The sequence below is a fragment of the Apodemus sylvaticus genome, chromosome 6, assembly GCF_947179515.1.
Source record: "Apodemus sylvaticus chromosome 6, mApoSyl1.1, whole genome shotgun sequence".
Classification (NCBI taxonomy): Eukaryota; Metazoa; Chordata; class Mammalia; order Rodentia; family Muridae; genus Apodemus; species Apodemus sylvaticus.
Genome location: NC_067477.1, coordinates 35,636,177 through 35,662,935, shown reverse-complemented (window position 1 = coordinate 35,662,935; position 26,759 = coordinate 35,636,177). Strand labels below are relative to the sequence as shown.

At 45.2% G+C, this 26,759-nt stretch overlaps 1 protein-coding gene and 1 long non-coding RNA gene across 6 annotated transcripts in view; both read right to left on the bottom strand.

The window, feature by feature from the left end:
* LOC127687090 (uncharacterized) overlaps positions 1-26,759 on the bottom strand; it is a 375,067-nt gene that overhangs the window by 155,415 nt on the left and 192,893 nt on the right. The window lies entirely within an intron of this gene.
* Angel1 (angel homolog 1) lies at positions 437-26,511 on the bottom strand. 5 transcript variants are annotated; one of them, XM_052185344.1, is made up of 10 exons: positions 26,379-26,511; positions 23,275-23,850; positions 22,206-22,432; positions 21,677-21,746; positions 20,597-21,030; positions 18,056-18,182; positions 17,270-17,380; positions 5,098-5,167; positions 2,986-3,149; positions 437-2,322 (listed from the first exon to the last, which is right to left on the bottom strand). In XM_052185344.1, exons 1-10 carry the CDS (start codon positions 26,440-26,442, stop codon positions 2,162-2,164), a joined length of 2,004 nt encoding a protein of 667 aa, XP_052041304.1. In that variant the 5' UTR covers positions 26,443-26,511; the 3' UTR covers positions 437-2,161. The 5 variants fall into 5 exon arrangements, with proteins under 5 accessions (XP_052041304.1, XP_052041305.1, XP_052041307.1 ...); XM_052185345.1 differs by lacking the exon at positions 26,379-26,511 and adding an exon at positions 26,026-26,316; XM_052185347.1 differs by lacking the exon at positions 26,379-26,511 and adding an exon at positions 26,160-26,316.

The window sequence follows — 26,759 nt, the reverse complement described above, 5'->3', positions numbered from 1 at the left end:
GCAAGAGCATCTGCCACACACGTCACGCCTCACAGAGCTGCCACTGCTTTGACCAGGAACACCCCACTTCCCAGACCAACCCGTCTGTAAGTCTACAGAGACACAAGGTAGCAGATGGAATAAGAGCAAAAATTAGCTAAATTAGAGCCCTTCTTTTCTCACATGGGGACAGAGAAGGCAGCTGCACCTTGCAAAGGACAGAGCAGGGCAGGGCAGGGCAGGGCAGGGCAGGGGACATCACTCAAACCCTGTTCCTTGCAAGCGTCAGCATACAGGGAAGACAACAGAGACAGATGGCAAAAATGTCTGTTCTCAATTTAGATCCTGAGGCCCCACCCTCAAGACAAAAGCTCCTCAGACCCTTCCTCTGCCCACCACATTCTCCAGCTCTCTCTCAAACCCCATGCTTTTCAGAGTCCTAATAAGACCAACAACGTAGGGGGCATGATAAGCCTTTATTTGGAAAAACATTGCCTGGTTCTGCCGGCTCCAGGGCGCAGTTTAAATGCCATTTAACCCCCATACTTCATTTCTAAAACAGAAACAAAGGAGAAACAAGGAAAAGATAAACCATCAAGCTCAGGCCCTCCACCTCTGTTAGCAGGTGAACCTGCATCTCCCGGCAGAGGGAGCAATCACTGGCCCTTGTTCTGAGAGCCAGCAGGGCACGGTTGTGGGACCATCTCGGGAGGTGCCCAGAGCAATGGTGAAAGGCGGCTGTGGGCAGATGGGCCTGGGGCTCAGACAGGCTGATGTCCAGTGCCCAGAAAACAAAACTTAAAAATAGACACACACAGGGAAAGAAGTCCCCCAGACCTGAGCACGGGAAGCTGAGAGTCAGACACACAGCAGCAGCAACATTCCAGGTCTCTGGCTTTCAAATCAGGGGAAATGTAACTTCTGGTCCACCATGCCTAACCGCAGCCCCAGCCAATTCTCTTGTCTCTGGGCCAGCAGGTATTCTGAGTTAAAGCTATGTGGAGGATCTGGCCCGAGGACACCCCGTCTGTACCCCAGCAGTGAGTAAGGCATGCAGGTGACATGGTTTGGGCTACAGGGGTTATCAGGAGGTCACGGGCGCCCATGTTTGGGGAGGAAAGGCAGAGCAAATGGGCAAGCACTGCCACCCTGAGTTCTTAGACCTAGTTTGCCCAAAGCCAGGCTTCTGTTGAGATGTTTTGACCTGAGCTAAACAGCAGGCTTCTCCAGAGAGAAAATGGGAGGAAACAAAGGAGGGGGTGGGGTAGGGGGTGAGAAGAAGAAACTTTCTTAGGTGCGCAGAGGTCAGAGATCAAGCCCTCTGGGGCTCCAGTGCTGGCTAAGGCTGCTGTAGATCCTCCTGCTCTTTCTACTGGGACTCCAACTCTTACCCAGTTCTTCAGAGTCTGGTGAGACCACAGTTCCCTGAAGGTTCAGTCTCCTCATCCTTAAGATGCCTTCTAGCTCCCAGCACTGTGCCGGCCCAGTGGACCCCAGCACAAGGCATCAACCCGCTTTCCTCAAGGAAGCCAGTGAGGAGATCTGGGGTGCAGGGTATCCCTGAGCTGCTGCTCCAGGCTGTGGGCCGATTTGTCTCCAGAAATAACGAGAGTGCCCAGGATGCCTAGATGACTGACTGGGAGAAAGGGCCCCACACCTGCTGCCTCCTGCAGCACACAGCTGTGTCATGCTCTCAACCTGTCCCTGGCCCAGCACCTCATGGTAGCACATGGACTAGGCAGAGGTAGGCTTGGCTGTGCCGGGCAGTCCCACCCCAAGAGAACTCATGCTTTATACACACCTTGCATGTGCATGCCAGAGCCCAGAGGTCATGAAAGGAAGGGGAAGGTTGGGTCAGAGGGTGCCACCAAGAAATGGCCTGAAATCGAATAACCAATGAGATCAATAACTCCCGCAACCCTGGTCATTAACAATCAATGGGGGAAGGGGGCGCTGGGTACATGGAAGAAAGGGGAATGCTCTCCACCTCTCCCGGGGCCACCTAGCACGTGGCACAGGATTAGGAAGAGGTTGGGGCGGGGCGGGGACCACAGGCCAAGAACATGGACAGGCCTGGAGAAAGTCTAACCACGGGCAGGAGGGAACGAGGGAAGGGACGTAAGTTTCCACAGCACGGGGCATTTGCAGTCGTCGATCCAGTGAGCTCTTTCCCTGGGGGCCCTCATGGGGCAGTGACTTCCATGCCGAAGCTGGCAAGCAAGCAGAGATGGTCCGAGGAGTAGAAGGGGTTGGGCAAGCCATTGGCAGCCCAGAGAATCTCTTCAGAGAGGAGGGAGAGGCGGCCCAGGAGCTTGAGAGTTCCATCTCGATCCAGCCTGTGATCTGGAAAGCAGAAGCCAGCAGATACAGCAGCCGTCAGCCATGCTGCGTGGTAGAACTTTCACTTTCAATTAAATGATTTGTACACACACACACACACACACACACACACACACAACCACCTGGCATCCTGAAGTCTTCCCTGTAATTACGTCAGTGAATGAAGACAGGGACAGGGACACAGGACAAATGGGACACAGGTAGGTCCTGTGCCTAACATTACAAGGTTTCTGATTTTTAAGAGGTACAGAAATATAGATTCCTTATACAAAATGATTCTAAACATAGGCAATTAATTCAAACATTCTAAAAATAATACGCAAACTAGGCATGGAGCAAGTGAACTGCTCATCATGACTATTGGCAAGAAAAACCAGGGTCTGACCTTCCCAAGCCCTTCCAGACTTCAGCCCTTAGACAAGTCTAGTTACGTCTAGTGCCATACTTTTATCTCCATGACAGAATAAGGAATGTCGTCCCTCCCCACCCCTGACATCACAAGAAAGAAGAGCAGGGACGGCAGGAAGCCTGTGTAAAGAACGAGCACAAAGCTGCTTTGATGTTCGGGCTCCTGGAGCCCAAGCCAAGCCACCAAAGCCAACCTACCATCAGCTGTCCCCAGGCCCCCGGGGAGGCGTCTACAAGACCCTGACTCACTGGGCTTACCAGTTCTGTTCTCATTCTCACAGGATTCAGCTGAGAAAAAAATGTAGTCCACTGTCATCCCAAGCCCTAAGGGCATCGTGGTGACCTCTGGACGGCCATGCTGGGGCAGGAAGTGGGTATATACTGAGGTCAGGTGAAGGCAGTGCTGGATGGCGCCTACAGTCCTACAGGGGCAGAAGATACGAAGTCACCTAACAAGACACACTACATTTCCACAGGCCAATTTCTCTGATGGTTTTATGAAGATTCTTAAAAGGATAACCTCTAATGATGGTTTCAGATGCTGCTGACACCCAGCAATGTACAACAGGGTTACAGTCCCTGTAAGGAAGTTCTGCGAGGCTGTGTAAGGCTGTGAAGACAAAGGCTGAGTTTCCGTGGAGACCCCAGGTGTGGGACTTGGAATGAGAATGGCCCCTGTAGACTCCTGTTTGAACGCTTGGTCTCCAGTTAGTGAGACTGAGAAGGACCAAGAGGTGTAGCTTTCTCTGAGGTGAAGTTTCAAAAGCCCACAGTAGGCCCCGTCAGAGTCAGTCCCCCTCCCTATACGTGTGTCTATCTCTATTTTTCTCTCTCCTCTGGTCTTTTTCTCTCTCCCCTCCCACCGCTCTGCCTGCTGCCTGTAGATCAGTGTAAGCTCTCGGCTCTTGCTCCATCACTGTGCATGTCTGCCACCACGTTCCCTGCCGTGACGGCCATGAACTCACCCTCTGAAAGGGTAAGCAACCGCCAATTCAATGCTTTCCCTTAAAATCTGCCTTGCTCATGGTGCTTCATCACAGCAGCAGAACAGTGACTAAGATACAAGGATACTGGTGATGCCGTGACCAGTGACCATGGTATGTCCACCAAGGAAAGCCAGATGTGTGGAGCAGAGCTGGCCCAAGAGAGAACCTGTGTGTGCTGCAGGCTGCAGGGCTGGAAGGTGGGGCTACCCAAGTCTTCTGGAATCCAGATGGTGCCATCATGAGCCCCAGAGGCCAACATGGAGCTGCAGTTAGTGTTTTCCCTGCTGGGCCCTGGTCTCTTGGAAGGGAAGGGTTTTACTCTGTGCCAGACTATGTTGGAAATACATAACTTCTTTTGTTGTTTTAGGGAATAAGTAACTTCTTTTGTTGTTTTTGTTGTTTGGGTTTTGTTCTGCTTCACCTTTGTTTTTAGTTTTTTTGTTTTGTTCTTGTTTTGAGAATATGTAGCCCTGGCTGGCCTAGAACTCACTATGCAGATCAGGCTGATTTTAAACTCACAGAGATCAAGTGCTGTTGTATGCCTCCACATCCAACCTCTCTTTACTATACAGGGGCTTGCTTACTCTTAAGAGATTTCCAAGTCTCAGGGAGACTCATCACTTATACTTTTAAATAGTGTTAGAATTGTTAGACTCTCGGGACTTGTGAAGTTGGGCTCAGGACATTTGCCTTATGAACCTGTCATGAGCCTATGGGGACATGGGGACCAAAGAGGTGGCTTAGAGGTGATGTAGTCAGTTGTCCCGGTGACGAGGGGTAGAGCTGCAATGGCTAATGTTGTCAACCTGACAGGACCTCAGAACACCCCTGGGTATGCCTGTGAGGAAGTCTATAGACTGGGACAGGAAGACCAATGTGGGCTGCACGCTCCCACAGGCAGGGGTCTTGGACTTAACAAAAATGAGAAAGTAAGTAGGGCCTTGACATTCGCTCTGACTTTGCCACCTGTATAATAATCCTTTCTCCATTATGTGCTTTTATCAGAGGATCTTATCACAGCAACAGGAAAATCAATACATTATTCAGATGCAGCAAATCCCTTCCCATACCAGGAAGCTGGAGATCTCTGCTGAACTCAGCCTAGAAGCAGACATGCTGAGAGCCTGATACTCCCCACCCCTGCTCTCCATTTCCTGATAAAGCAGCATCCAATCTGTGGACCAGCAAGTTTGCTCAGAGGCTTTCTCCCTCAAGGAAAGGCTGCACAGGCCCTTCACCTGCAAGTACGTCACACCTTGGCTTTGGCGTGTACACATCCCCTCTATAAGCTTATCATGGAGGACAGAGCTTAGCCAAGTATTCAGTCAGCCTCAGTACAGCCCGTGCTCTCCCATGCTCAGACTGAAGCCGCAAACAAGTTTACCTGGGGAAGACAGGCTCAAGTTCAGATATCTCTTCCTCAAAGATACACTCGGCCCAACCAGCAGGTCGATCTGTAGGAAGCCAGAGAACAAAGGGTTTGGTTTTCCAGAGACAGTACAGCAGAGCTGGAACCTTTCACCTTCAGATCCCTTGCAGACCCTGGCTGCACTGCTCCAGAAGGTTAGGAGGAGGGAAGGAAAGAGAAACAGTCATGAGAGGGGAGAGATGACCAAGGCTAGAAACCCCAGGTCCTAACACTCTGCACTTTTTACATAGGTCATACAGTCACATGGTTCAAAAATCAAAATGAAGAAAATCTGTCCAGAGTCCCTCCCACTCACCCCTCGCCTTCCATTTTTGTACAGGGACAACCAGTGTTATCAAATTCCTTATACTTTCCTCTAGAAACTTCCTATCGCACACCACTCATGTGTAGTACATATATAGACACACATGTTCATATACATGAACATGTCTATGTTGTATACGCATCCTTAAAGAAAATACAAATGCCAACATCAGAAAAAGAAAGAGATATTACTACAAATCTCACTATCCTAGTGCAGTTTCTATTGCTGTGACACACACCAGGATGGACAGGAAAGTAGGGAAGGAAAGGGGCGGTTGGCTTACACACCAGATCACTGAGGGAAGTCAATTCAGGCACTCAAGACAGGAACCTGCAAGCAGGAACTGAAGCAGAGGCCATGAAGGGGTGCTGCTTACTGGTTTGTTCAGCCTGCTTTCTTAGACAATCCAGGACCACCTGCCCAGGGGTAGCACCACCACAATAGGCTGGGCTCACCCACACGAACCATTAATCAAGAAAATACACACTGTTTCCCTAGGCTTCCTACCGGATGGGGACTGTTTCTCAATTGAAGTTTCCACGTCCCAGATGATCCTAGCTTTTGCTTAGGTGACAACTAGTCAGTACAGTTGCTGATATTAATAAGTTAAGAGTTGACACTGACAAATTCTTAGCAATCAAATTACTAAACTCAAGAATGGAAGACAGCCTCAGCTGGGCCTCAATGTAAAGTCTGGAGCCCAGAAATTAAAAACAAAAGAAAAGGGGGAGTGGGGGCAGCGAGTTGATTCATTGTCTATAATCTGTAGAGGAAATTTGTAAGCTAACACTATAAACTATACAAATAAATTACAGGGAGGTGGCTCAGTGGGTAATGGCACTTACTACCAAGCCTGACAATCAGAGATGGATCCTAGGAACCCACAGGGTAGAGAGAACAGATTTCCACAACTTGTCTCTAACCTTCAGATGCTTAAGACGGTGAAACTATCATAAAGCTCTGTAGATAGCCTGGTCTACATAGCTAGCACCAGGCCAGCTGCAGCTACAGTGAAACCCTGTCTCAAAAAGTAAACAAAGGACCATCTTGTCCCTGCCCCTGATAGCCTCGGGTCAGGGTCACAGAGACACAGAGACCTCTGTCCAGATCTTCACAGACAATGCTGTCCTGGGTGGTACTTCCAGCCGCCACCACAGAAGCCCTGTGTATGAAGAACACAGCCATCCTGGGTACAGGGGTATTACAGGCAGCAAAGGTCTTTCGCACAGGACAGCCTCACCTTGCCCCTCTACCACCTTTTCCTGATTATGGAGGAAAAGTACAGCTTAGGCTGATTCCCAAGGAGTTTTTCCAGTTCCCTTACCCCAAGACTGGTGTAACAGGACCCTATGTGCTTGGAACTGGGCTTAGCTTGTATTTTCTATCCAAAGAAATGTATGTGATTACCCCAGGGACCTTCTCTACCATGTCAGTAGTAGCGTTGATTGTCTATGTGATTAAGAAATATGGCGCCTCTTTTGGAGAATTTATTGACAAACTTAATGAGATAAGAATTGTAAACTTTAGACGATAGCAGAAACATCCCAGTTACCTAATATAACTATCATTTATATGAACGCTAAAGGGAAGGTACACCAATAAATGTAGATACGTGGCTATAATCATATTGCAGTTAGCTAATACACTGAGATACAATTCAAATGTACCAAGCTCTTCCTTAGTCTTTTTTCTTATTTCTAAAAACCAAAATATATTTCATTGTAGCCACTTTGAAGGTAAAAAAAAATATGCATATAGAAAATTGTCAAAGAATAAAACCTCTTAGAACATGCTTCACAACAAATATCAACTGGGATAAATTGAAACACATCTATTTATTTGGAATAAAAACAAAAAACTATGCTTCCAAAAAAAAAAAAGATCAACAAAGGGCACATGACTTTAATTCTAGCACTCAGGAGACAGAGGGAGATGGGTCTTGAAGTTCAAGGCCAGCCTGTTCTACAGAATGAATTCCTACACAGACAGACAGACAGACAGAGCTACACAATGAAACTCTGTCTCAAAACAAACAAAAAAGTAAATAAATGAAAATTTTAAAAGTATATAATTTATAAAAGTAAAAAAACCTAAAGAAACACAAGCTAACACAAACTTAAGAAACAGCAAACTTGATTAGACCTTTAACAAATAAAGAGACTGAATCAGCAAGGAGAGCAAAGACTTTGGATGGCTTCACTGGGGAACTCTACCAGACATTTCACTAAGAGTTCATTTAAATTTTTTTTTGTTTTGTTTTGTTTTGGTTTTGATTTGGTCTTGTTTTTTGAGACAGGGTTTCTCTGTACAGCCCTGGCTGTCCTAGAACTCACTCTGTAGACCAGGCTGGCCTAGAACTCAGAAATCTGCCTGCACTTGCCTCCTGAATGCTGGGATTAAAGGCGTGCGCCACTACTGCCTAGCAGAATTCATAAAAATCTTTTGCATTGAAATTTGGAGGTGATATTTTTCAACTCACTCTATGAAGTCATTAATAGTGCTATTACTCTCATACCAAACTATATAAATATATCACAAGGAAAACTAAGACTAACATTCCTTATAAATATAATAAAATCCAGAAAATGTAATAAAATATAAATATAAATCCAGCAAAATATAAATAGTTTATATACTGTAATCACATGATAAATCGCAACAACTTAAGCTAACAGACTGGATTAGAAAACATCTTTTTGCTGCATCTAAGAAACACACGTCACCACTAAGGACAGACATCAATCATCTCAGGGTAAAAGGATGGAAAAAAGTAATCCAAGCAAATTGACCAAAAAAGTAAGGAAGCATATCTAATTTAATATCAGACAAAACTAATCAGAAGAGGTAGAAAGGAACAGAACAAACTCATCAAAGGAAAATCCACCAAGACTGTATGCAATACTAGACATTTATGTGCCAAACACACGGGCACCCAAGTTCATAAAAGAAACACTAATACAGCTAAAGTCACATACTGAGCCTAATACTGTGATAGTAGTTAGTTCCAATAACCCACACTCAACAACAGACAGGCTAACCAAACAAAAATTAAACAGAAAAATGCTAGAGTTCAATAATATCATAAATCAAATGGACTAGCAGACATCTACAGACATTCCACCCAAACACTAAAGAATATACTTTCTCAGTAGTACATAGAACTTTCTCCAAGATGGACCACATAATAAGTCAGGAAGCAAGTCTCAACAGACATTTAGAAAATGGAAATAGCATCCTGTGTCCTATCTCACCACTATGGACTAAGTTGGCTATTAACACAATAGAGACAGCAGACAGGATACAAACTCACTACTCAATGAAAATAGGGTCAAAACAGAAATGAACATGAAAACACAACATAAACAAACCTGTGGGACACAACAAAGGTGTGTCTAAGAGGCAAGCTCACAGCCTACATTAAACAACCTAGAAAATCTCACATTAATAATGACGCACAACGAGTAGATGGAAAGAAATAATAAAACACACGGTTGAAATCAATGAAATACAAACAAAAAAAGAATCAATGAAATGAAGAGTTAGGTTTTGAGAAAAGGCAACAGGACTGGCAAACCTGTAGCTAAATTAGCTGAAAGACACAGATCAGATCCAATGAAATAAAATAAGATCCAATGAAATAAACAATTTAAACAGACAGCAGTGAAATAGAAGCAATAATTAAAAGTTTCTTAACCAAAATAACCCCAAGGCCAGAAGAATTAGCACAGAACAACACTAATATTATTCTGCAAAACAGAAACTGAAGGAACATTGCCTGATTCTTTTGATGAACCCACTATTGCCTTAATACCAAAGCCACAAAATACTTAACAATAACAAAAAGAAAATCACAGACCACGTCTCTTATGAAATACATGTAAAAGTTCTCCATAAAATACTTGCAAACTGAATTAAAAAACAATCAAAAAAGATTATCCATGATTAAGTTGGCTTCATCCAAAAGATGAAAGGACAGTTCAACATATATAAATCAGTAAATTAATCCACCACATAAACAGGCTTAAATGAAAAAAATCACACAATCTACCCAGAAGATGCAGAAGCCATCTGACAAAATCCAACATTCCTTTATTATAAAAGTGTGGGAGAGACACGGAATACAAAGGACACACCTCAACCTATTAAAGACAATGTAGAGCAAGCTCCCAGCCAACATCACTCTAAATGGAAAGAAACCCAAAGCTTCATGGCCAAAGCCAGGACCCCACAATCCAGCTCCGCCACTCAGGGCATCCACCAAAGGGACTCTGCCTGCCTAGAGATGCTTGCTTGTCTGTGTTCACTGCTGTTCTATATGTAAAGCCAGGGACTAGAAACAACCTAGATGTTCATCAACTTATGAAAATATAAATTAAAATGTGCACACTTACTGTGTGGATGTATTTACAACAATGTTTAAAAAATGAAATTTGTAAGTAAATGGGTGGCCCTGGAAACAATGATCCTGAGAGAGATAGGAGCATCCCCAGCCCTTAGAGAAGCCTCTTCTTGCAGTAGACAGGGATTAACACAGAGACCCACGGCAGGACAGTGTGCAGAGAGTGAGACTTTGAAGCACTCGGTCCTAAATGGGTGTCATCATCAAACCCCTCCTCTCAAGGCTCCAGGATCTATGGAGAGGAGACAGAAAGACTACAAGAGGCAGAGGCAGTGGGTGACTCCCAGGAAACACTGTCCTCCAGACTCAGCAGGACTGATGTACATGTGAGCTCACTGAGGCTGTGATTGCACACACAGGACCTGCACAGGTTCCAAGCAGACAGAAATCCAAGCACTGAGAAGGGGAATGGATACAAACTCCTGCCCCTAACCAAGAAGCTATTTGCAACTGAAACCTGGAAAGGGAAAATCAGTCTTCCCCAGTGGAGTGTCAGTGGGTACGTCAACCATGCTCTAGAGCAGGCTCCATGCCCAGGCGTAACCAGACAACACAAAAGGGACTCTGTTTTTTGTGCACTTTTTCTTTCATTTTGATCTTATGGGTTTTTTTTCTTTCTTTCTTTCTTTCTTTTTTATTTGTTGTTTTCTGGTTTTTATTTTTGAGAAAGTAAGAGAACATGAAGTTTGTAGGTAAGGAAGTAAGGAAGATCTGGGAGGAGTTGGGGAAGGAGAAAGAATAAAATTATACTATATAGTATGAAAAATAGTTTAAAACATTAAGAGTCCATGAATTTACACATCTATAGACCTTCAGGTTTTTTTTAACATGGGAAAGATGAATGGAAACTGACTGCCAATGTGTGTGAAAGTTCCTCTGGTGATGATAAAAATGTTCTACACTTAGAATTTTTAGCTCAAGGACAGAGTGCGTGCTTAGCAAACACAAGGCTCTGCCTGGGCTTGATCCCCAGTAAGAAGTGTCTCAGGGGACAAGAACAAACTGCTCTAAAATTATAGTGGAGATGGCTACACCAACTCTGAAATACACTAAGAGAAATATACCAGGGAACTTTAAACAAGTATATTTTATAATATATGAATTTCATCTAAAAAAGTTGGGTTTTCTTTTAAGATTCTGTTTAATGTTATGTATGTGAATACATTGTCACTTTCTTCAGACATGCCAGTAGAGGGCATTGGATCCCATTACAGATGATTGTGAGCCACCATGTACTTGCTGGGAATTGAACTCAGGACTTCTGGAAGAGCAGTCAGTGCTGTTAACTGCTGAGCCATCACTCTAGTTCCTAAATAAGTGTTTTTAATTAAATGGATAAAGGACTATTATGAAGAACTTTGGCCAAAAAAATAATTGGTAATTCAGATGAAAGGAAATCTCACTTTACATATTTTATATTTCTCTTATCATTTATTTTGTTGTTCCTTTTACAAATAGGGTCTTGTTCTTATTATATCTTTTAACAAAGCAAGAACATTTATATGTGACTATATGAATTACTATGTATTAATTCTATAGCTATCCACTTTTCCAAATTATCTTAATTTTAATGCTATTGGTCTTAGTTGATTCTCTTGACATAGAGGTATCATTAACAAGAACCAGTCTAAGCCTTCCCTTTTCTTATGCTTTCATTTTTCACTTCTCTTTCTGTTTGCTGTATTCCAACACAAATAATAGTAGGTATTCTTATATTGTCCTCACTCTACTAGGCATGCCGCTAAAGCTTCTTTCTTCAAGCAAAATGCTGTTTGGGCAGCTGCAGTGGCTTTGGTTTGGTGTTTGTTCTTCACAGTGCTGGATGTTGAATGCTTTTCTTCTGTTTTAAACAAAGCACCTTGTGTTGCAAACTGTGAACCATGAATTAAAACTCTGCCTCTTCATAGCATTATTAATTCCATAATCAACCTCTTTGCTCATTTGTTTCTTTGAAAAATCTTGATTTAAGCTAAAATTATCATTTTTCTTCATCTATACTGATGTCAGAAATCTGAGTCTTTTTTTTCTTTAATTTTATTTTTACAGTCCAGTCATTACACACATAAACACACACACACACACACACACACACACACAGTCCTCCTCTAACTGTTCTTCATCCCATACCTCCTCCCCCACAACCAGACCTCCCCACTCCCTGGGGCCTCAAATCTCTTGAGGGTTAGAGGTTACTTAAAATTTTATCTATAGTCTATTAAATACTATGAGAGAATAATATTTTCTATGTATTTAGGTATATTCCTTTTAAATGTTTAGGTTCTTCAGTTTAGAGCACAAACTGCTCTTCCAGAGTATCCAATTGATTCCAAGCACCCACATGGTGGTTCTCAACCATTCATAAATCATAAGGGTTAGGAGACTCCACACACTTTTCTGTCTTCTGTAGGCAACAAGGATGCAGGCAGCACATGGGCATGCATCAAGGCCCAACACATAAAATAGTATTTTTCAAGTGTTAAAAAAAAATCTTAAAAAAATATTAAATCTGAGGTGCTAGGGAGCTGAGTCAGAGAGTAAGAATCACTACAGCACAGGCATAGGAGTCTGCATCTCCAGTACCACAGAAAAAGTCACCCACATTGTTTAAGTGCCAGGAATGGTGGCTCATACCTGTAATACTAACACTCAGAAAGGCTGAAACAGGAGGAGTCCTGTGAGTTCAAGGCCAGCCTATGCTACAAAGTAAGTTTTAGGCTATCCTCAGCCAGAGTGTTAAAGTCTAATGTAAACACTTAAGTGTCCATGAGAAAGGAAACACAGGGACTCTCCTACTATCTACAGTAGTGTAAATATTTGTGAACCCCTACAGACTGACTCATAAGTTGAAATCCTGACTCCCCAGACACCAATGATATGAAGAATGGCAGCTCTGGGAGGTATTTATGCCACAAGGGTAGAATCTTAATACTAAAGACCTTTTGAAAAAGTCACACACAAATGTTAAGCGATATGGAATGTCTTAGTTAGGGTTTTACTGCTGTTAACAGACACTATAGTCAAGGCAACTCTCTTAAGGACAACATTGAATTGGGGCTGGCTTACAGGTTCAGAGCTTCCGTCCAGTATCATCAAGGCGGGAGCATGGCAGCATACAGGCAGGCATGGTGCAAGAGGAGTTGAGAGTTCTACATCTTCACCTGAAGGCCTCTAGAAGACTAGCTTCCAGGCATTTAGGACAGGGGACTTATACAAGCCTATGCCCACAGTGACACACCTCTGACAAGACAACACCTCATAATAGTGCCACTCCCTGGGCCAAGCATATACAAACCATCACATGGAGTTAACCCTATAATAATGGTACTACTAGACACAACAGGCAAATAAAAACCACAGGACCTAGAATGGGTTGCCTCTTTTGGGGCAGTTGGCAGTGAGGTCCCATAGACAACCTACAACCACTTTTCTTTGTTAGTCTTCAGAATATGATGACCCTATTGTTGAAGACACAACATACTTGAGTCACAGAACAAAGAGAAATCTAACTGGTACTGACTGGAAGCTTCTCCCTGTTGGCACAGCTGGAAGATGCTGTGCATGCTACTGGAGGAGGAAAGTAATCAACCTCACTCCAATGTGAACCCCTATGTAAGCTACAAGGACTAGCCTGGCAGGATTCCCCACAGGTACAACAGTGGCACAAGCATTTCAGGAGTAATGAACTGCTTTCTAATTGTATTTAAGACTGAACCAATGCCCAGAACCACTGCTGGGGCTAAAAACCTGTGGCTAGCTGGTCATAGGCTATAAGGGACTATAAGGGACCTACTACTATTATTCTGCTAAACAGTCATGAATGAAATCAGTGTCATTATAAAATATGCCCAAGAGAGATTTCTCGTGCATTTAAAAGGAAACATGGGGATGAAGTGGGAATTTCTGGTTTCATTGGAGACTCAGTGGTGGTATGCTGAAAATTGTCTTATGAACAGGATGTGATTTTTTTGGAAGCTGCCTGGTGAGAGGACACCTGATATTTGGAAAGAGTATAAGTATAACCCAACAGACAGTGGATGACATTCTCATACTGGTTTACCTTGCAACTCTTCGCTGGTCTTGGCTTGTTGTGACTTCATAAAGAGAAACACACCAAAGAGCCTCTGGTGGTATTCCAGCTGCCTCTTACTGCTTCCTCAGACTCATGTTGATCAGCAGAGCCTGGAGATTGCTCCTAGATAGAGCCACTGCTAGTAATTTGTACTTGGTGTGTGCTGAGTTGGACTGAACTGCCACTGCTGTTTCACGTTTGGTGTTTTGCTAGTGGCCTGGACTGCTAACAACGAAGATTGGAATTGCCCCAAAGAACTATTTCTAAACAGGTCCACAACCACCATTTCCTGTTAACCTTTCTTTTCCCCTACCTCTGGTGGACGGTGGACTAGAAGGCAAGTTGAAGCACTGAAGAACCATAATTAAAGTAGGTTTGGGAAAATCTAAGCCTATACAGGGACTCTTCGTTAGCATCTACAGCAGTGTGACTCTGTGAACCCCTACTGAGTCCCCAGAGAGCAATGATATGAAGAACAGCAGCTACATCTGGGGGTGGTGTGGGTAGAAATCACCACACCTGGGAACATGAGCAAGTGAGGGCTTTCATTTAAATATCCTACTTAAGGATCATTATAGAAGTTGGAGAGATAGCTCAGCAGTCAAGAGCCCTTGGCTGCTCTTGCAGAGGACCCAGGTTCAGTTCCCTGCACCCACATAGCAGCTAACATCCATCTGTAACTCCAATTCCAGAGGATCTGACACCTTCTTCTGGTCTCTAAGAAACCGGCATGTATAGACATAACAGGCAGGCAAATCGCTCATAAAAAAAATCAATCTTAAAATAAAATAAATATAAATAAATAAAAATCATTCTGTCACAAAGGAAGTTGGGAAGAACAAGAATGGATGTTTTTCTATCACACAATATGGTGATGTGTCAGTGAAATGCTGTGTCAGTTCTGGGAATCAGACCTCACTGTCTAGCACTGTATCTCCCTTTGCATCAAGGGGTGAATGACCATTAAAGTCAGTGTCACAGACAAGTTGGCATGTTTTGTATGTAGTTAAAACTAGATAATTCTGTTATTACACTGGAAATTTTATCTGTTTAACATATTGAAACATTCTCTAGAAAACCACGTGCACTTTATAAAGTTTTTCATTTCTGGTCTCAAGTGATACAGGCTTTTCAGACGTAGAGTCTCTAATGGGATCCAAGAGCAGCCTGTTCAGCCCTAGGTGGAAGGCACTGAGCCAAGGAGTGGGCAACAGTGTGTGGTGCACGTGTGCTCACTTGGGTTCCATCGCGACTGTGAAAACATTACCATTATTTTGTACAGTTAGTGAATCATTCCCATTATAACCCTTTTTCTGATCCAAGATCTTGTTTTGTAGCTTAGGGTGACCGGCCTCAAACTCTTCTTCCTCCTCAGCCTCCTCAGCACCACCATGCCCAATAGAACAATTCTACTTGGTTGTCAGTGTGTAGGCTCAAGGTCTAATTTTGTTTGCAACAGAATGTAATCAGCATTGCTTTATGCTGATTCATTCAAGCACGGCACTCACATTCTAAGACAATCTATTCTTAATATAGTTATCTATGTGGGGCTGTTATTGCTCTACTTTGGGATTTTAGAATCTTAAAATTCTGACTTGAGCTGCTGGCCCTCCCTGAGACAGCCATATCTTCTCCTCCAAGGCCATATGCCAGGGAAATGCTCTACTCCTGAGCACAGCTCAGCTTTCCACTTCTACTCTGAGCTCCAGAGTTGAGTTTTCATCTTCTGATGCCTTGTCATGTGCCTTGCTTTCCGCAGTATTTTATAATCACTTTACTGTCTGAGGACTTCCAATGTGCATGTGTGTGTCTTGGTCAAGGCCACCCAGCTTCCAATGCCACATGCTTCCCTAACACTACTCCCTTGCAACCCACTTAGTGCTACCACTATGTGCCTGAGTCTACCGCCATCTACTGGCTCCGGGCAGTCTCATGGGGCCACGGACTCTCTCCCCAGCTACTCTTTCTCCCCACTCATCTTTCTATTCATGGAGAAATAATCATAATTTCCATATGCTCCAATGCTTAGCTCTGAAGCACTTTTTTATTTATCTTTCTTTTCTAAAGCACTGTTACCTGCCTTCTGGTTTCTGATAATTTCTGTCTTTGTATATTTTAGCATAGATTCTATAGTATTACTTTGAGCAAGGTCAGCTTTAAGTTAACTACATTATTCTATGCCAGCTACTTATTGGAAGTTTATATAAAGGAAACATTCAGCATGTTTTCTAAATAATAATTTTGCTTTTAACATAGGATTGTGTATGGAACATTTCAGTATTCACTTCTCTAGAGCCAGAGGGCCCTGCAGCTCTGAAAGAATCACTTTTGCCCCTCAGACCTTGGACACACTGTGTACTGAACACATGGCCTGACTCCCAGCGTAACTCTCCACACACTGCCTTCAGGAGCAAAGCCGGCCACAGGCTTTTCAATCTCAATGTATGTATTCTACTCGGGGTGAAAAAAACGAGAGCTTGGGTCCCTCAGAAGGTGGGCCTCACCTTGGGGAAATGCACAGTGTTGTTCTATCTGAGATGTATACAGCCCCATAGGTAAGTCACCCCATATTTCCCCAGGCACTGCTAGCCCGTCTCCCCTTGTATCCTTTACAAATTCACTGTGGTTCACAGCTTCAGACCTAATTTTGTGAAAAATGGTGTTTGCCTCTGGCTTATTTTCCTCATCTTCTTTATTACTTCAAAGTGGTTTCAGAGACAAGAAGGTGAAGCCACCAAAGATACTCTGCATATCCAAATTGAAAGTTCTCCATGGGAGCAAGGTTTCCTTGTGATCAGGCCCCATTCACCTCACAAATCTCTAAGCCCTGTGACAGATACACCTCCCTTATCTCCTGCAAACGCTAAACACATGCTATGAATCAACAGTTAAGCCTAAAAAGGTTAATTGCTACTCAAACTCCCAGAGCTGCCAAGAACCTAGGGCTCTTTGTTTATGGTCCAGTGTTCCACCCAGTGCTTGGATGCAAAATATACATCCAAGCATGAACTCTGCTCACCTTCCTTCTTCTAAACTCATTAATAGAAGCTGGTCAAGAATTGTATTTAGAAGAGAGACTAGGAACAAGATGGAGAGATGGCTCAGCAGTTAAAAACACCTGCTACTCTTGAAGAGGACACAAATTCAGTTCCCAGCACTCACATTAGGCAGCTCATGACCACCCTAACTCCAGCTCCAGAGGATCTGATACCCTCTCAGGCCTCTGCAGGCACCTGCATGTACATGGTACTCATTCACACACACACATATAGAGAGATAGAGGCCTAGCAAACAAGAACTTATAAATGTCAGGGGTGAAGAAAGATAAGGGCCAAGAAAACAGGTTTCCTGTTACCTGGCTTAGTGTCCGTCACTCCTTCCATGAGAACCAGTCCTACTGGTCGCTGACAAGCGAGGTCGCAGAATCGGAATCGTAGTAGGAAGTCTCGGCCATATTTTAGTCTCTCTATAAACCAGGAAATGCCATATGGTAAAAGAAAGGCACATGAGTGCCATGCTGAGACCTCCTAAGTACCAAGAACATTCTAGCATAGCAACACAGAGGAAATCTGACTCTGAGGACAGGGACATTGTTCCAACAGCTGCAACTGGAATTTGACTTGGTGACATATGGAGCCCAGTGAGGAAAACAGGGGAACATGCTAGGAACATCAAGGAGATTACACTTTCTCTCAATGTTATTAAGAGCAAGCTTTCACTCCACATGAACATGAAGACAGCAGATCAGCAATGTCATATATGAGGGGAACATGGTAGTACATGCTCTTAATCCTAGCACCGGTGAAGCTGAGGCAAGTGCTCTGAGGTGGAAGCCAGCCTGGTCTACAGAGTGGGTGCCAGGACAGCTAGAGCTATGTAGAGACACCTTGTGTCAAAAGATAACAACAACAACAACAAGAATGTGCTACGTGAAGGATGGCTTGGCAGAAAAGCACCAGCTACTCTTGCAGAATGCCAAAGTTTGGTTCCCAGCACCCCATGACAGCCCACAGCCATCTGTTAGTGTGTCAGGGACCTGAGGTGGCCTTCTAGGCTGTGCAGGCACCAGACACACCCAGGGTGCACATAAGCTCCCAGGCAAAGAGACAAAACAAAAATACAAAGAAGAAAAACTGCTTACCTGATCTCTTGGGATGACAGGAGGTGACATATTGACAGCAATCAGTGATGCCCAGGGAGCTGGGCCACAGTGGAGCCTGCAGCTTCCTCTGGTAAAGCTGATGAGAGAAGTCTTCCTGTCCAGAAACCTACCAAAAAAAAAAAAAAAAAGCCAGGTGGGCATGAGGAAGCCAAGAGAGAAAAAGGAAATGACTCATGATTTGGGACATTTGAACAAATACAAACCCACAATCAGACAACAGTGTACACAAGCAATGAGCAAGTCATAACTCTCCAGGGAAGGCAACAATAAGGAACTAACTATAACTTTACTTTCTTACTAAAACCACATAAATGTTCATGTAATAGACAACAGTGAACAGAGAGTGAGGACCAAGCCAAGGAAAACAGAACTGTATAGCATGTGGTCCTGAGGTTTGCCTCAGAAAAATGTACACAATGCTGCACAAGGAGACTGACTCTCGGCAGATCTTAAGTTGTGCGGCGCACACAGTTGATCCTGCCGTCCTCAACTTGGCATCTTCTGATCAAAGTCAATTCCTTGAGTTTGGTATCAGGGAAACACAGGGTAAAACCAAATGGGAGATGCAGCAAGCACTTTACCGTGTCTGTGTCACCATCCTCTGCCAGAGCTATGAGCAGCCTGGGAATGGCCAGAGCATGTAGGGAAAACATCCAGCAACATCAGTCATCTGTTCATCTCCATGTGGGCAACACAATTCCCTTTATTTCATTTAACAAATATATGAATGCCAACTACATGTATGGCACTGGGACAGACTAGTGAGAGACACCATTCCCCGCCCTCACGGGGCATAAACATTCAGTATGCAATCTGAAGTAAGAGTCTTAGAGTTAACGGCAGTCCCCCACACAGATGTAGCCGATGTGCGGCTTGCTCTTCATGCGGGTCCCCCAACAACTGGAGCGGGGGCTGTCCCTGACTCTGTTGCCTGCCTGTGGGCCTAACTGGGCCACTTTGTCTGGCCTCAGAGGGAGAGGAGGCAGCTGGTCCTGCAGTGACTTGATGTGCTGGGGGGGGATGGGGGAGGCTCTCCTTTCTCAGAGAAGATGGGGAAGAAGTGAGGGGAAGATCTGTGTGAGAGGGTACTGGTAGGAGAGGTAGGGCTAATATTGGGATGTAAAGTTAATAAATAAATATTTTAAAAAGGAATTAATGGCCACTTTGGACAAGTCACTTAGTGTTCTTTATGCTACTATTATTTACTAAGAACACTAATACCATATACAATTAAAAATCTTACACTAATAATAACCACTAGCAATTACTGACTGTTCCCTCTGAACAAGGCACTAGAAAACTTCACATGCATATTTCATATGATCCTAAGGTATCTACCATTGGTCCCACATTGGTCGCATACAGATGAAGCAGAGGGGCCTGAGAAAGTTCCATAACTTGCCCAGGATGACAGATCAGAGATTTGAATTCAAGGCTATCTGGTTTCAAAACAAGTGTTCTCACAGCGCATCCCTAACAGGGCCTGCCTGTCACCTGGTAGGCATTCAGCAAACTCTCCTGCCCCGAGCTCCTTGAAGACAGCTCCTTTAGAGCAGGCTAATGACTTGCTCTAAGCAACCAGGACATCACCAGCACTTAAGTAACCTCACTGAAATAAAAGCCCAAGTACTCAATAGTGCTTCAGTCATTTTGTGTCCCTGTTCCATTATGTTTTGCCAAAAATTAAACAATAATGTGGATCAGGAGAGACAAAACTGGAACAAAGAGATTAAGTAACATTAGAGTCAAAACAAGCTAATAAAACTATGAGCTATCTATGCTAACAATGTTTGGCAGCTATAAGAAATTTAATTCAAATGTAAATTATTGACTGAAAGAAAAAAAAAAACAGCCCCAGACAAAAATAGTACTGTGCTGTGTTTATAAGATGCATATGGTAGATTTATTTATCTCCTGTTGTGGTGATCACAGCATGGTATCAGAGGCCAGGACACCTGGCTATAATTCTTGGGCCCCCCACTAACTGCATGACCTAAACAAAAATATTTAGCATCTCTCTGCCTTAGTTTCTGTACTTATTTTTTTTAAAAAGTTATTAAATGATAGAAACAGTGAAAATGTAATAGTTGATATATGTAAACTGCTCAAAATAATACTTGACACACAGTTAGGAGCTTAATAAAGTAAACTGGGATAGTATTTGGCAGCATAAATACTATGCTGTCCACCGTAACTGCACGGAGGACTTGGAAAAAAGGCTGCTACACTTAGAAGAGTCATCACTTCACTCTGTGTGAGACGGTGGGATTTGGGTAATAAAAAAAATATTTTCCCTTAATGGTTAACACATAGGAATCTCTTGCAAACTAAAACATGATAAAAATGGGAAGATTGTTGAGTGTGCCAGAGGTATTCATCTCCAGGAACATACACGGACATTCAGCATCAGCAGCAACAGGAGAGAGGCAAATGGTCCCTTGCCACAGAAGCAGCAGTTGACGCCAACACCCAGCTCTCCCTAGCCCATGTTTCCACCCCACCGTGGCTGTCCCATTTCACCTTCCAGGCTGGCATCCCATTGTACTGGAGCTCTCCATCCCTGATGAAGTTGTAGAGAGGTGAATCAGGGACAGAATTCAGGTCCCCACACAAGATGATAGGGCAGTGGCTGCCATCTGACAACCTGGCCACCTTGTCCACCTCAGCCAGAAGAATGGCCATCTGGGCCAGCTTGACATCACCCCGACGTGGGTTGTACAGGACATGGGTATTTGCCACACACAGGGGAGCCACTGAGACTTGCCCCAGACCTTCTGGCACTAGCGGCTGCAGCAGCAACACTAAGCCCACATTGTCCCGATTGAGGAGCTCCAAACCAGGCCGGAAGTACTCCACAGGGCTGGCACAGAGCAGACGGAACCTGGTGGGCTTGTAGCACACAGCACAGCCATCCGTTTTACACCCAGTCCTCCTCTTGTAAAAACAGGTGAAGCCTGTAAGGAAATGCCACCATGGAGATGAGTCAGTCAGGGAGGCCTGAATCCCTTCCAGACACTGTAGCAGCACAAAGGGTCCAAGCCTAACGCACTAATCCTGGGACCCCATGAGAGAGCCCTTGCCACCCCTGAGGTTCTGCAGAGATTCCCTTATTACTATAGCCAGAGACTGAGGGACAAGAAAGGGAAAGAACAAGGAAAGGGTACAAGCAACAAACATGAAACAGAGGCTTGTCACCAGAGGCAAAACTGGCTCCAAATGGGTGTCCTGCAATCCAGTGGGTTACCTAGTAGTTTACCCAGGCCCTAGCCCCTTGGATCTAGAGTCAGATAAGTAGAAGTCCTGGCCCCACAACCTACTAGCTTTGTAGTTTGGGGCTTTTAAGCAAGTCACAGTAACTTTTGGAACCTGTTTGTCATCTGTAAAATGGGATCAATAACACACAGCCTCAGAGTTCATGAAGTTGCTTACTTCAAAGGTTTAAAAACCTAGAACTCTACCTCCTCATACACACACAAAGGGAACTAGCCCACAGACAGGGCTGATGGTTTACTAGGACACAAAGAAGAGGTAGACTCTTCAGGTAACTCTGCAGGGCTAGAACAAGAGGGGCTGGCAAACATGCTGTGGGAGCTGCAGTACCCATCATCCGCAGAGAGGGCTCCAGCTGCTCCCAGTAATGGTCTTCCTGGACTTCCTGAAGACACAGGATCTGGGGAATTGACAAAGGAACTAATCACTCTAGAGATCTAGAACAATATGACTCCTACTCCCTAGGAGCAGGCCCCCTGGACCAGACTGAGGGTCATAGTGAGACTTCCCACAGAGCTGACCTCCCAGACAGACAGCCACCACCAGCAGTAGCCCAGGCCCAGTCTGAAGCTTGAGGTGGCCAGACATGCATGTTAGATTTCTCCACCCTGTGAGTCCCTACACAAGAGTGCTGGAAAGTATACACTCTGGAGAATCGTCTTGGCATCTGCCCAAATTGCTTGACTCCAGGGCAGGCAAGCTCAAACCTGTCATCTACAGAGACAAAGATAATCTTAGCTCATGTGGCACAACTGGCACCATCGGCATAGCTATGGCATAGGAACTCATTCCCTCCGAGTGTCAGAGAACAGTCTAGGTCTGCACCTATGCACGATGGCGCATCTCCCTCTTCACTCACATCCGGGTCCCAGTGCTGGAATTCCTGCATGAGGTTGGCAAAGCGGTAATTCCAGTTGAGGATGTCTGGATGGCAATGCAGATAGAGCTCTGAGCTCTGCTGCATCAGGTCCTGGGCCAGGATATTATACGACATCAGAGTGAACTGGAACTGAGGGCCATCTCCTGCCTCCAGACCCTGAGCATCTGGCTGTGTGGAGAAATCCTCCCATTCTCGCCACAGGATTTCTGCAAAGGGGTCAAGGGAAGAGCTCCAGAAGTCATGCAGGTTATCCAGTGGCCAAGCCACCAGTACCCAGTGTCACCATGTCATGCCCGAGGTTCCTTTCTCCGTTGCCCCTGCCACCCATCTATCTAAGGACATTTTTCAGTGTTGATAGTAAGCTCCTCAGGGCTGAAGACAATCTTGGCCTGTCCATCACTGTATCCCCTGGTTACCTACCTCCTAGCATAAGCTCAAGAATATTTGAGTCTAACAAGTTCCCACATGATATAGCCATGAATCTCTGAGGAATCATACCATGGACTGTCATTAATAGTCTTCTGGGGCTAAAGACACACCTAGTGGGGCTAAAGACACACCTAGAGTAATTTCAGCCCTTGGTGCTTTCTGTATCTGTACCTAGTTACTGGTTATACTGGGAGGTACCTGAGTAGATTTCAAACCTATTTAAGCCATTGAAATTTCTTCACATCTTCATAGACTCCCAATATATGTAATATAAATGAAACTAGAATTATTCTCTCTGAAGCAGAGTAGAGGCCCTCTGTAGCCCTGCCTCCACAAAGCCCTGTGTCCCAGGTGCAGAACAACAATGTAGACTGAATATCAGAACTAAGGCTGGACCTCAGGTCTCTCACTGCCTAACTGCAAGACACTAGACATGTTCCATGCCTCTCTGCACTAACTTTTTCATCTATAGACACGTGAGGATGGACATGATGACACTGCCAATATCTGAGCCTGCAACTGTCTCAGAAAAACTAAATTTGACAGCAGAACTCCCCACTACAAGCTCTTTTCTGGGTGGCCTGCAGCCTGGGCTCCCTATGTTGGTTGTCAGACTCACCATGATAAGGTATTTCCATTGGGGGAGGCGGCAGCTGTTCCAGGCCTTCAAAGGGCCACATGGAAGTCTCTTCCTGGGGCATAGGCTCCGGCGCTATGCTCCAGGCCACCATTGCAGGGTCCTCTTCCCATTGTTCTGCAGCCATTGCACCCATTGGGAGAACAGCACAGTCTGCATACTGGGGCCCTGTCTGTACCGGAACAGCTGCCCACAAAGGACCCTCAACCTCGGCCAGAGGCTCCTCCCCTAGCACCTCAGGGAAAGGCTGGTCCAGGTTCTCTGCTGCCCGAAGGTCACTCAGCTGCCTGCTGGACCACTTGTCCTCCGAGGCAGCATCCTGTTCTCCAGAATTATCCATCAGGAGTGCCAGACTGCTTTCAGCTAGTCCCTTATCTGCAAGAGGAGCCTCACTTGCAGTTGAGAGGGTCTGGTTCCACCCTTCTTCTCGCCACTGCTGCAGCAGGCCCTCACACTCCTCTTGGTCAGGCCCCCGAGGGGCCATGGCAAAGTTACCCTCTACCTGGGGGGTCGAGCTCTTCGCCAGAAGGGCATTTTTTCGACATGTAAAGAAAGCATCTAGAAAGGAAGCCAAAATATCAGGTTATAAGAAGATAACAAGTCGTGCCACGGTATTCTCCAGCTGAAACAGCTGGAACGTGCAGGCCATGATCATCTCCACCTTTCTCAGCATTGTACTGTCACCGCCTTCCCAACTTAACACCTGGGCCCTCATCTCAGTAGTGCTTGTGATGTGCCAGACACTGATGTAATTGCTTTACAAGTATTAACCAATTTGCAAAGCAGGGACCTGATAAATTTCAATGCAAGAATGAAAGAACACTATTCCCAGAGATAATCTACAACACAGATCAGAACATATAACCTCATTTTTTTTCCCCTGGAGGTAAACACTCCTTTTTAATTTTTAACTCAGTTTAAGTGTATGGGTGTTCTGTCTACATTTATGTCTGTATATTGTGTGTGTGCCTGGTACCTACAGGGGTCAGAGAAGGCTGTTGGATGCCCTGGATCTGGAGTTACAGAGTATAGTATGCTACCATGTGGGGGTTAGGAATCGATCACACTTGGATCCCCTAGAAAAACAGAGTTCTTAACTACTGAGCCATTTCTCCAACCCTGAAAACTCTACTTTTGACAACAATTCTCTAGTCCTGAAAAACCACATTACATTAGAATACTTAATTGTGAAATGATACCGAGAATTATACTCATAATAAAATTAATAAAACTGACTCTAAACAAAGTTCCTTCAGACCGACTTACTCTTGACTTTAAGATGAGAACCAGAGAAGATAAAACAAGACAACCCCTGAGAGTTTTCTAGGTCTATAAGTTCTATGAAAGCATTCCAAAAACACTACTATTACTAAAGTGGGCGGCCTTAAAACCAACTTACTTTTTAACAGAACCCCAAGGCTTCTTTCCAGAGCTGTTCATCCCACCCATAACATTTTCACAAACCTCGCTGCTTTCTTGCTCCATAACACACCAGAGGCTGCAAATTAAATGGTACCAGCAACTGACAGTTATAAGACAGCTGTCATCAGTGCTATAGCATCCACGAATGACAGCCAACAGGCAATAGAGCAGGCAGAGAGCTCTAAAATTAGAGCTTCAAAGTCCTGTTTTGATGACAGCAAGTCAGTTCCCTCCCCCTCCCACATGCACACAGACCAGAGCACTCATTTCCATCCCAGGACAAATGGCATGCACACAGTGACAGCTCACAACCACCAGACACTCATTTTATTAGCAATTTGTGAACTATATTAATTGACGTCTCTCTAAATCAGTGGTAAATCTGGGATAGCAAGATGGCTCATCGAGGAAAGGTACTTGCCACAAAGGCTAAAAGAACCAAAGCCACAAGGGTGTCCTCTGACTTCCACACATGCGGTGGCTAGTCCACCACCACATACACACATTTTGTGCACACAGAGGACAATAAATAAATATTTTAAAAATTAAATCGGTATTTTCCAACTAAGTGAGAGAGGCAGATTTTTGCCCTGAGGGAACAACCATCTCCAGAGCAGCTGAGGAACGACGACTGTTGGGGTGCCACCAAGCATCCTACAATGCACAGGAGAGACTCACTGTAAAGGTCTGCTCTAACACATCAACAATACTCAACCAACAGGCTGGGTTGCTGGGATTTGGTGGAGAACTTACTAATCATCTGACCGTTGAAACTTGCCAGAGGAGCCTTATGATAGGCATAAAGCCCCTCACTTTCAAATTTAGCAGGTAATATTGGTGGAGATGCGCTCTACTAAATAAACCTTTTACAAAATACCAAATACACAAAATTAGTATAACTGTCACTTCCTAACGTGTATTGGAGGGCTCCTCTAAAATCTCTAGAATTTTACTAACTGGGAAACCTGTGAGCTAATAGATAGCCACAAAAGTAGAGAAATATGCTGGGTACTCTGATCACAGTGATTTCTGTAGGACTTTCAAAAGCGGAGCGAAGGCAGATGGTGCAGAATTAACAACCACCGCCCTCACTAAAGCATCAGCCTATCACAGCTCTCTCTAAACACTTGCTCCAAAACTGAGGTTTTAAACGCTTCTGGCTTCTGAGCGCGTCTGTTTTTCAACTCGAGTCGGCTCAAAGAGGACAGCAGATGACTGGTCGCAGTAAAAAAAAAAAAAAAAAAAACCACCAAAAACCAAATCTGTGGGAAGTGAGCCCACCCGCCTAAAGGCACATCCCTCCCTAACTACCCGCCGAGAAGTCCGGTCCTCGCCTGTCCGGGGTTGCCACCGCTCCCGACCCCCGGGAGTGTTTCAGCCTGCCCCTGGACCACCGCCACAGCCAAGGAGGACGCCCCCTTCCCCAGCCCTGGGTCCACGTTAACCGTGGCCCGACGTCACCAGATCACAGCGTGAGGAGGGGCTGCCCACGAGGGTCGCCGGCCAGCCCGAGTCTCGTGGGGCCAGGACGGCCCGCGGACCGCCGCACACTTTGCCACCAGCCGAGGACCGCGGTCCTGAGGCCTGACGCTCCGCCCCAGGGCCCGTGGAGCCCAATAGGGGCAGCCCCGGCTCCCGCCCATCAGGACGCAAGGCACCGGTACCTGAAAGGAAGCGGAAGAGGCGCGCGGCCGGCAGCAGCAGGTAATACAGGCACGACGCGATCATGGCCGGCCGCCCGCCCGTGCCGCCGCCCCTCCACACTGCAGCACACCGGTCTCCTCGGGTCGACCCCGCCCCGCGCCACCGAGGCACCGCCCCACGCCGCCAAGACTCCGCCCCCACGCGATCAAGGCTCAGCCTTGAGCTGCCTAGGCTCCGCCTCCTCACCACCCAGGCCTCGTCCCAGACCGTCGCTTCAACAACAACTTTATTGGAAACGTGGAGAAAGGGGGCGGGTTGCAAGGGGAGGGGCTGTACCTTAGAAGGCACCGGCCTCCATGGCAACAGAACAGCCTAGCATGAAACCCATTACTCTCTATGCT